The sequence below is a fragment of the Atta colombica genome, unplaced genomic scaffold (assembly GCF_001594045.1).
Source record: "Atta colombica isolate Treedump-2 unplaced genomic scaffold, Acol1.0 scaffold153, whole genome shotgun sequence".
NCBI lineage: Eukaryota > Metazoa > Arthropoda > Insecta > Hymenoptera > Formicidae > Atta > Atta colombica.
The window spans coordinates 2,609,424-2,621,171 of NW_017259243.1; the positions used below are offsets into that span (position 1 = coordinate 2,609,424).

Here is an 11,748-nt window from a genome sequence, read left to right on the forward strand (position 1 = left end):
TACATATATATATATTATATATTAAACGTGTATAAAAATAAATTATATCTAAAAAATTGACTAAGAAATATATAAAATTCACGTTAAGAAATGCTAAAAGCATAATGTAAAAACATTTTAATTAGGCAGTACCCTAGTATGGTAAACATTCCATTAGCATGCTGCATGTAAACGACGAATGTGGATCCGTTGGCAATGACCACTCCAAATGTGTACAAAACACATGTACCGAAATACATTATAAGTCGAATAGTATAAAAATATTTTTCTTGATCGATGAAGAATTCTATACGAAACGGATGCTCGCGTGAACGTGACTCATCCAACGGTAAGAATACATCGAGAATTTGGGGAATGAATGTGGTAAGCATGTACATGTTATGCCTACAAAGAGATAAACTGAAAGACGTAAAATCAATTAAAATTAATCAAGTTATATTGATTTTATCTTACAAGGAATTTTTCCTTTGCAAATACGAAACGTTGTAACAAAGATATAAACTAAATATAATGTTGTAAAATATGAATAAAATATATTAGAGCTATAATAACATGTACTAAAATTAATAACCATTTTTTTGTAGATCCAATATAAAATAAATCAACAATCATTTCTCCACACGAATAAGCGATGACATCGAGAAGGAATATTTCGCAATAAAATACTTTATAATAAAAATATTAAATAATAAAACATTCCAAGTAACACACAGTGCTTACAAAGCATTAATAAAGCGCTAAAAAACAGTATATAATTGTTTTTTTAGCACTTTGTAAGCGCTGCTGTGTTACTTGGAACAATATATAGGCCTGTACTCAAAACGCTCTATTCGTTATTTGTAATTACACGATTAATTCAACAAATAGCAGTAATTTGTGCAAGTTGATCGTCTAACTCGATTGCGTCCAATTTATTGTTTAATTTGTTCATTCTGTTATTGTCAATAAAGCAAATTGCAGAATGTCATGGTCGTGTAATATTTTGTAGGTAAGTAATTTCTTATAATTACAAAAAGATGATTATTAATTTTAAAAGTTCATGTCATTGTAGTCTCTGAATCATATTTTACACTATCATATTTAGTTTATATCTGTGTCACAATATATCTGTTTCGTTTATAAAGAGAAAATTCCTTGTAAGGTAGAATATATATAATCAATATAATCAATTTATAGACACACTGAGTGTGCATATCGATTTTAACATCTACTTTCGTTATTCTAATAATTCTATGGATTCTAATTTATCTACTAAATATTGTAGAAATAAATGTAAAAATAAATATAAAAATAAATAAATAGATAAATAGATAATCATTGTTTGGAAAATAATTTTTTGTGTATTCTTATATGTCAAATAAACATGTCAATATGTTAATAAACTTATATATATTTTACAAAAATAATATTAGATTACTTTGTTTTAAATTTTTCTGTAAAAAAGGGAAATATATATTTAGGTCATATTGAATACATATATGTGCGGAACGCTATTCTTTTTAATCTTTACATTTATATAAATATTAAAAAATGTTTCATATTTTTATTAACATTCAAAAATATTTCTTCTTTTAAATATAATCACTAATTTCTAATTTTGAAATCAGCAAAAAATTAGAAAAAATTTATTACAAAAACAATTTTTTTTAGTATTATGCATTTTGATCAAGTATACAGAAATTACTATATATTTCTTACTTTATTATCGTTGATTATTATACGATTCAAAAATTGTACTATTGCGCCAATAATAGGACTGATAATAGATAAATAATTAAATTTAAAATCTGTCGTTAATTCTGTCTGAAAAATTTTAACTGCCTAAAAAGATATCTTTCGAAACTATCTTTTATCTTGTAAAGTCATTGTAGAAAATAAAGACCTATTTAATTTTTATTTTAATTTCTAATTTTAATTAATCTATTTTAATTAATAATCTAATAATATAAATTAAGCTTTACGTTTAAGTAAAGATATATATATAGATACATTTTATTTGAATAAATTTTATTTAAAGATTGTCTTGGAAATATGAGAAACATTTTTACATTTCTCATTGTCAATGTCATCAAGAAAGAAAGAAATTAATTCTATAATGACATAGAAATTTTATAATGCATAGTAAATATACCTATTATATAATGAAAAATGGAAATAAAATTGATTAGATTTACTTTAGTATTTATCTGAGAGAATAAAGACAAAATAATAAGAATTGTGAACATTCGCTTAATCCAGGTGTTCATCGTTCAGCTCTAATAAGGCCACAGTCCGTACAACATCAAACGATTCACTCTATAATGTTGATTTACAGAGCGAGAGAGAGAGAGAGAGAGAGAGAGAGAGAGAGAGAGAGAGAGAAAAACAGAGAGAGAACTCCTAAATCTATTCTGATGATTCGACGATAACTGAAAAAATATTTGAGATACAGAAAAATATAAACGACAAATTATCTCCTCCCTCTTCACCCCCCCATCTTGTACGAGAAATTTCTATCATTCCTCAGCGAAAAAAAGTATATGTCGCAAATTGCTCTTTTGCACGAAATGTGTATTCGTATTTTCCGTATCCAATTATATTAAGTTAGGAATCGATTCATTTCTTTAAGCGTTATATCCCTGGGAAAAGAGTGCAGACGAGTACAAAAAATTGATGAACTGATTCTTTTTTTTCTTCGAAAATGACGAGATAAACGTCATAACATTATAACAAAATTCTAAGGTAACTTCCCGAAAAAATTTTTCTAGACATTCTTTTTCCACCTAAAATTTCTTTTTCTTCTTATTTCTCAATGTTATGATAGTACAAGTGAACATTATTTCTCATCAAAAATAATATGTAATATTATATAAATCGCGATATATTATAGAGTCAGTGCACAGTCAGTCATATTTTATTATATATATATTTATTTATTCATTTTTAAAAAAGGCAATTGAATATCTAAAAATACTGGATATAAGCTCCAATTATTTTATTATATTAGAATAATTTTTGAATAATTTTATAAAAATATTCATGACATCTTTTCTGTTAATTATTTAGAAATATGGATGGAATGCCTTTTAATTATGACAACTAGAGTAAATATCTCGCACACTTTAAACTTCTGAAATAAAATTATGTATCAATAAATATAATATTTTAATGCAAGGAAACTGTCCGAGACTGATTCAATCCTTGACAAACGTGTTAAACAAATTCAAATTAAAAATTCATAAAACTTGTTTTTATATTGATTCAATTTTTGAGTTTTGAAGAGTGAAATAACACTTCAAAACTAATAAATATATTTGAATCTATAATATAATATATATACATATTATGGTGGCTATATTATAAATAATTCTAAAAAATTTTAAAGAAAAAAAAAATTTTTTTCTTCGTTTTAGGAAATTTCACATCCTAATTTCACATTCTAAATCCATTTCGAATATCTGGTCATATGAAATTTTTGTCTTGAATTTGAATGAGGAATCTCTAAAATCTTTTAGAGAATCTTTTACTACTAGCAGTATCTACTAACTTTGTTAGTATTGGGTTGTCCGGAAAGTTCGTGCCGACTAACCTATATAATTTAATAAATATATACTAAAATTTAAATTTTCTGCGTTTCAATTTTCTTTCAACATTCGGCACGAACTTTCCGGACAACCCAATAGCTACTCTGTAAGAAAACAAAATTACTGTTTATATAATAAAATTTATTATTGTCTCTAAAAATTTTATATATATTCATAGATATAGATTATAATAATTATAATATTATATATCATTATAATATTATATATTCAACATATAATATTTAATGTATTTTAAATTTATTAGCAATATGAGAAAATAAAAAATATACACATATAATTTATATCAAGATCAGTCACGTGGTCGATTATGTGATTTACGCATGCTCTGTTCTGTGGGATGTAATTCATTCGTCCTACGATTTCCCAATATTGGCTGGCGCTAGTGTCATGACAAAGAGAGGTGGCATCTTTATCTCTTTTTAGTATATATGTATGTATAATTTGATCAAAAGTTTCATTGTTTACTCAAACGTAGACAATTGGACGTAATTAGTACTTATTACGTCTATAGTTGTGAAGAATGTAATAATTTTCTAACCTAAAAATTCACGCAGTGACACTTGAGCGTGATACGATCGTTCGGAATCTAGTCTAGAAAAAGGAGATGAGCGATGCTGAGCTTCAGGAGGAGGAACGAGAAGTATTACTCTCGATATACGACGGCGATCCGGCTTTTAAACAGCTGACACCCACAATATTTCAATATAAGGTGCAAGAATATTTTTTATTTTATAGCTTTTCTTTTGTAACTTTGTCAGAATTGAGCACTTTTATGAAATAATTCGTAAATTGTAATATACAATACAAAGAATATTTGTATTTAATAATTTATTTTGACACAAAAGTACTTCATAGCTTAAGTATTATTCAAAGTTTTTTCTTTGTATCTCTTCAAAGTCTCATTCAAATATATAATGTTTGTTCCATTTCAATTATATAATTATAAAAGAAGAAAAAATTAACACTTTTTTAATCATAAAATGGAATTAAAAAGTAGTTTGCTATACTGCACTACTTCATAAGTGTTTCTTATTTGCATGTCAGGCAAATGTTTTGGAATTGAAATAAATTATTTATATTAGTGATTTTTTATGTAGTACGGAGAAGATAATGATATGAAGTCATTTCTACTGGAAATTTCATGGGGCGCAACATATCCTACAGAGAAACCAACTATCAATATGAATACATTTTATAACAAACATATGTAAGTGCAGCCAAGCAACCATTCAACTATTTTTGCTCATTTGATTACTTTGATGAATAATTGGAATGTAGTTTGCAAGAGGTCAAGGACAAGGTGATGAATCACTTAGAGGCAGAGGCTGAGCAGTGGTTAGGTAGCGCTATGACATATACGTTATTTCAATCTGTCCAAGAACATTATGCAGACTTAGTGTGCACGCAACCCGACTCAATTGCCAATATAAATTCACATACTAGTAAGCTGAAAATTACAGAAGAGAACCAACAGGTATATTCATTCTATTATATAATTTATTGTTACTAAAAATTATTGCAAGCAAAGTGATATCTTAATACTTCTAAGGTCGAGGAAACGATAAAGAAACCGAAGAAGGAACAATTAAGTAAAGCCCAGAAGCGTAGACAGTGGAACAAAGCAGATGGCAAAGGTGAAAGACAGCGAGGATGGAATTGGGTAGATATAGTAAAACATTTATCACAGACTGGACCTAGAACGGAGGAGGAATCATAGTCCAAGACCATAATATTTTGTACAGTATGACAGGCGTGTTATATTTTTATAAATTGTTGGAAATAAAATTATTTCCTTATCTATTTTTCAAAGTGGCTTTATTCTCATATATTATTTTTATTTTTTAATTTATTGAGTAGAAAAATTATTTTAATATTAAAGAATAATGAACAATTATAAGAATAATTGTTCTTTTCTCTCTCTCTCTCTCTTTCTCTCTCTCTCTCTCTCTCTCTCTCTCAACAATTTATTTCTAATATGATTTAAATAATTGTCTAATAATTATCCATTATTATCCATGGAAAGTCTCCATGCTCCAATTGTTAATAGATTTGTTTCCGTTTTCCATCCTAGAATTATTAGTAGAATTATTAATAGTACTTATATTTGTACTTAATTTATTATTTATTTAATGAAATTATTACATACCATGTATTTCTAGATTGTTAAGGAATGTTTTATACTCATTAGAGACAGTTACATCTGTAGCACTAACACTTTGTAAAGTTATTGACATGCCCCAATGTGAAACAGTATGTATCCTTTGCAGAACATATGTATTCAGCAATGGATATGATATTTCGGATGTTTCAGATTTCAATAACATATCCTGTGTGATATCACAGTATAATTACAATAAAATATGCATAAGTAACAAAAAATATAAAATAGCTTTAATTTCTTACTATTGGTATTTTTCTTGCTATACAAAGATAGAAAGCACACATGGAAGCATAAAAGTATGCTTCCAATATTTCGACAGATTGTATATCTTTTTTGAGAATTACAAATATATTCCTTTTTTCAATATCTATCATTATTATATACTTCCTGTTTTCAAAAAATTTTAATAAAAATTCCATTTCTGTGAGTGAAATTATATTTCTTTTCAAAATATTTGCGAATGATACACCAATTTTTATATCAAAACCATGTATGCCTCTGGCTAAAAATAATATCCATAAACTATTAGAAATATTAGAAATTTTGTCTTATATACAGTGAAAACAAATGATCAAATAATTTTAATATCTTACTAGGATTTTTAAGTAAAAATACTGATTCTTCCTTATTTACTTTCCATGGCTCAGGAATCTGCTCGTTCATCATGTATTTTTTAACAATTATAGCCAGACGATCTTCATTGAGTGTATCTAAACATAACGCTTTAACCGCCGAATAATTTGCATAGAGATGAACTGCTACCAGGAAGAGATACAGTTCTAGTACATATCTATATGTGTATCACTTCAACATTATTAAAAGAATTTGTAATAACAATCAGATAAGTATATTAAATACATACTGTCCATCGTGGAATAAAGATAATATAAAGATTCCAAAGAATGATGCGATTAGATTTACACAAGTCTCTTGACTCCCATCTTTTGCAGAGACATCTGCCACATTATTTTGTATCGCCTATGATAAGAAAGTAATCTTAGTAAAAAAGTAATATATACACGAATAATTATACCTGATGATGAATCAATGCTGTTCTCGTAGCTCCACCAGCAACACCGACAATGGACTTCATAGTGGTCGAAATACACAAAATTATAACAGAATATGAGGAGAAATATGGTACAAGTAATTCTATTCCTTTAGCTATATCATCCAAAATATCAGCAAATAGCCTCCACTTTTTACATTGTCCATCTAATTTAGTTCTATAATAGAAAAAAGCAAAATCTTGTTTAGCATTACTTAACAAAAGTACAAGTAGTTTGTTAAGCATTGCGTAACAAATATTTTTAGAGAATATCTGTTGTTGTCTATTCTTTACCCATTCCACCATGCAAACATTATACTCCCAATCATCCCAGTACCACTTTTTAAAATCCACGTTATTGCTGCTGCCAAAGGTGTAGCATTTGACTCTCCAACTCCTATCCCTTTCATTATAGAATGAGTCGTCAGCGTACCTGTTATAGTACTGGCAAAAGCCTGTAAAATGTTAATTTTTTTCTTCATGAATCACTTTGTCAATGGAAAATAAAAGAAAAATCTTATTATAATGTATTATAATAATACTGTATTATAATAACATAATTATAGAGTATCAATCAAACATATGTCAAATATGTTTATTTGGAGATTTAAGCTAACCTGCACCGTGTCCCATATCTGATACGCCGTGTAGTCAGGATGCACACTGTTCGGATATCCTTGCGGCAAAAATATCTGTTTGAAGACAGACGTAATCCGAGAATGAACAGTCTGTGATTCGGTAAGATCGAATTTTCTTTCACTTGTGCTGAAATCATCTGGACAACAGGTGTCAACTGTCAATAAATCAACGCAGAGTTAAGATGTAGCTGCTATGATATGTAGAGGATGATTATCATCAAGTAGATCACGAATACCTTACCGTTTGGTCTCAAATAAACTATCTCTTTCTCGTTCTCATAAATTTCGCGAAAAACAACGCGCATATTCGCAGAAAGAATGCCGTGTTAAAAATTCACTTTATTCACTCGCCACGTTTGTGATATATGTGTATAATCGTCTGCTATTTTAGATACAGGCATGTGTCTACACACAGAGTAAGAAGTAAGAGTAAGAAATTAGCCAATCACAATTATGAGAAGAATAATCGTGATTGGTCAATTTCTTACTCCATGTGTTGTAGACAACGCATTAATTAAAACTTTCCCTGAAAATTTTTCTCATAATTTTTATATAAATTGGAACATTTTTCAGAAATATTCAGAAATATTCAGAAAGTTTATATCTTCTCTCAGAATTTTTCATACAAGTGAATTCTGAAATATCCTGAAATTTCTCATCCCATAATTTTTAAAAAGTATTTTTTAATTTTTTAGATTTTTTAACATTTTATCAGAAATTATACTTACAAAAAATCTTAAAAATCTTATTTAAAAAGCGATATTTCATAATTAACATATATGAAAAATTCTGAGAAAAGATGTAGATTTTCTGAGAAATGTTCCAATTTGTATAAAAAATGTGAGAAAATTATAAAATTATAGAGAAATTCTGAAAAATTATATAGAAATTCTAAAAAATTATATGAAAAATTGAGAGAAAAATTTTCACCAGGATTAGCCACTTTAATTTAGTCAACAATTAGCTCAATTGATAGAGTTGCAATATTTCTACAACTAACTAGAGTTACAATATTTCTTTTTAATTGATGAATTAAAATATAGGTAGAATTACTAAAGTTTAATAAAATTAATCCTATCCACATTTTAATTTATTTACCACAAAAACGATACAAATAACTTGACGAGTTAATATCTTTAGAAATTCTTTGCTGCTTCTTTCTTATTGCCAAATATCAGACAAGCATCATCAATTATTCCATTTAATTCGGCAATATACAAATCCAATCTTTCTTTGATTTTATTTATATTACTTTCTCCATTAGCAGTTATAATGGTTTTCCATATATTATTCGAATCCATTTCGCAATCGATTTTTACACTTTGTGAGTTGTCTTCGCATTTACGAGCGCAGTTTACTTTTTTATTTTCGCAACTTAGTTTAACAATTTCTTCTTTATGATTTTGAGATTCATATCGTAATTTGTTTTGTTGCGCTTTCGAATCATTTTTATGTATTAAAGCTCTCCGCAGCCGCAACTTTTCAAGAAAATTTATTTTCACTTTGCGATTCTTCAAATCATCTTTCGATTTTTCGTCATCATGCATATTTTGCATTTGTACGGATAATCCATTTCCATAAGTAATTCTTTCTATTTTCTTCTCATTCATCTTCTCAAATTCGTCTTTCTTTGTATTTGTATCACTTACTTTTTCTTTCATCACGTTATGAGATTCGTCGCTTATTATTGTCGCACATGGCAATCTATTCACTTCAATTCGTGGTTCAACATCAAATTTATTCGCTGAAGCTTTTTTACTCTTTGCTTTTCGTTTCAGATTGTGTTTTTTCGATTTCAATTTAAAACAGTTGAAAAGAAATCGACTTACATGATTACGATATCCGATTGAAACGCATTGTACGCCTCTAGAAATTCTTTTTCTCTTAATTTTGGGTGTAAAAACATTTGCAGGACTACGAAAGCCCGTCTCGCTAACGACCTCGTTTCGATTCTCGTTAAGCTTCCTCAGCTTCTCATTTGCAACACGTGAAGTTCTCGCGTCCCTAGTGTCTCTTGCATCTCCCGGTCTCTCATCGGTTTCTTTCCTGGATTTTTCGGCGTCCGAAATGGACTTTCGATACGTTCCCGACGGTTCAGACACGCGCGATCTATTTGGCCGTTCATCATCTTCGATTGATTTATCGTCACGCGGGTAATCCTCTTTAAATACGGCCACCTCGTTCGCCGCTTTTACTTCCCGTGCACGTTTCGCGAATGATAAACGAGCGGATAAATCAGTGCCGCCTGGCGAATCGTCCCTCTTAAAATTTCTTTGCGGCTCGTAGCGTGTACTCATTCGATTTTCTCCCTTTTTTGTCGAATGATTAAATCCTGCTGGTGTTAAACTGGAACATCAAAATGTTTTCATGCGTGAAGTATTAATCGGTAACAAAAATATATAAGTCGCAAGTCAATTTGCTCTTATTATTTTGAATATAAGTTTCACAATATAGAAGGTAGATTTATAACGGCATTATAACAGCAAAATCAGCGAAGATTAATTTAAGGATTAATTTTTTGATGAATTAGATTGCATTAAAGAAAAGTATATTTCATACTTATTCATGGAAAGAATGATTTTAAATTATCTAAAAAGGTAACTATAATAGCAGCAAATAAATGTAGGTGAAAATAATTAATGTTGTTTAAATTATTAATTAGTTAAGATACATAAACTGCTTACTAAAATGTTAAAACTTTTTGCAGCATTATATTGTTATCAATGTTTAAGCGTTCGTAATTATTTTGATGATTTAACGAAAGTATTTTAAGATGTAGCTAAATTTTTAGATATTTCAGTAAAACTATTCTTTTCGTATATATCCAATATTTATAACATATTCTAAGTAATAACAATTTATTTACAAAAAAGTTGTAAAAATATCTTAATTTCTTACTAATCATACTTTGTTAAATTATTATTCGTCATTATTCATCAGCTGAATGAATTATGTTTTCATTTTTAAATGCGACGATTTCTTCTCGTAATCGAAAGATTCTGATATTTAGTTGGGTTACAGCAGTGATGATATTATCAATATTAATTTCTGCGTTCTCAGATGAATGAATCAGTGATGCGAATTAGTTCATTATTTGTGTCCGCAATATGTGTATCCATCGACTACTTTTAAACTGCTAATTATGAAAAGGAAATAAACTCTGATAATATTTAATACTTTAGTTATTAATATAGTAATAAATAATATTTTATATGTATAATAATAATAAAAATTCATATGTAATTTTACAAAAATTTTTATTCTTAACATCAAATAATTTTATTATCTATCAGAATTTATTTCTCTCCTAACCACTGGAAGCATAATTATTAATTAATAATGTCAATGTCGATGATGCGATTTGTATAATAATGTCGCATCGACGTTAAATGTCAAAATATGAACGATCTTCAGGTTGAAAATCGCGCGTTCAGTTTTGAGATAATTTTCAGAAAAATTAAAATGTAACGAAGGAAGAAAATAATAAATTCAAGATGTAATCGTTGCGTTATAAAAATCCTGAGATGGCCGAAGATAACATCGATGATATCCTGATGCGCCTCGACGAGATCGAGAAGCTGCAGACAGAACTTCGACATTTAGTACCGCGTGTTACGAATAACTCGTCCAGACACTTGCAAAATATATCTCACAATTCATCCGCGTCGAATCGTTTCCCATCCCTTTTCACGTTTCCCGTAATTTCAAACTTTACATCGACTCCGGAAAACGAACGTGTGCAAAAGTCAACCGCGCGATTGAACCTCAACAGCAAATCGACGAGTGGCAACCGACATTCAATGATAAATCTGAAAAATACAGGAGGATCTCAGAGCAGAACAAAGGAAACAAATGTTTTCAAAAGTCTATTGAGAAACAGCAACAACGTTGCCAACTCACACGTGAGAAATTCTTCGGTCTCAACATCTGTAACGGATTCGACGACGCCGATAAGAAACCATATCGTAAATCGAATGATTATGGATCCACAAGAAGCAATTAAAAAGAGATTAAAGAGCGAAACACCGAAGACTACAGCTAGAGAGAAAATGCAACGTATAACTAGCGAGAGATCCAATGTGCAGTTATCCGGGAATGAAAATGTGAACTCAAGTGAAGGGATATATATTCTTTTAAGCTTCTATTATTATTTTTTTTTTCGATTTCTTCCAATTTATTGACTAATTAATATTTAATCCTTAATGCATACAATTTTCCGGTCTTTCACTACACACGATTGGTCGTTTGTGCTCCAGATTAATTTTCATTACCTTTATAAGTATATATAAAGATTATTAAGTAATTTTTAATATATAT

At 28.7% G+C, this 11,748-nt stretch overlaps 2 protein-coding genes across 3 annotated transcripts; one reads left to right on the forward strand and one right to left on the reverse strand.

Moving 5' to 3' along the window:
• Nucleotides 1-3,938: 3,938 nt before the first annotated feature.
• On the forward strand, nucleotides 3,939-5,334 carry LOC108685447 (RWD domain-containing protein 4). The gene is made up of 5 exons (XM_018190231.1): nucleotides 3,939-4,014; nucleotides 4,139-4,293; nucleotides 4,682-4,791; nucleotides 4,863-5,058; nucleotides 5,134-5,334. The coding sequence occupies exons 2-5, from the start codon at nucleotides 4,189-4,191 to the stop codon at nucleotides 5,299-5,301; spliced, it is 579 nt and encodes a 192-aa protein (XP_018045720.1). The 5' UTR covers nucleotides 3,939-4,014; nucleotides 4,139-4,188; the 3' UTR covers nucleotides 5,302-5,334.
• A 188-nt stretch (nucleotides 5,335-5,522) lies between these two features.
• Nucleotides 5,523-7,808, reverse strand: LOC108685439 (RUS1 family protein C16orf58 homolog). Of its 2 annotated transcripts, none has more exons than XM_018190222.1 (9): nucleotides 7,673-7,808; nucleotides 7,411-7,586; nucleotides 7,088-7,248; nucleotides 6,779-6,971; nucleotides 6,608-6,723; nucleotides 6,339-6,535; nucleotides 5,988-6,247; nucleotides 5,731-5,911; nucleotides 5,523-5,651 (listed from the first exon to the last, which is right to left on the reverse strand). In XM_018190222.1, exons 1-9 carry the CDS (start codon nucleotides 7,734-7,736, stop codon nucleotides 5,584-5,586), a joined length of 1,416 nt encoding a protein of 471 aa, XP_018045711.1. In that variant the 5' UTR covers nucleotides 7,737-7,808; the 3' UTR covers nucleotides 5,523-5,583. The 2 variants fall into 2 exon arrangements, with proteins under 2 accessions (XP_018045711.1, XP_018045712.1); XM_018190223.1 differs by having other exon boundaries at nucleotides 5,575-5,651; nucleotides 7,411-7,568.
• Between the last annotated feature and the right edge of the window lie 3,940 nt (nucleotides 7,809-11,748).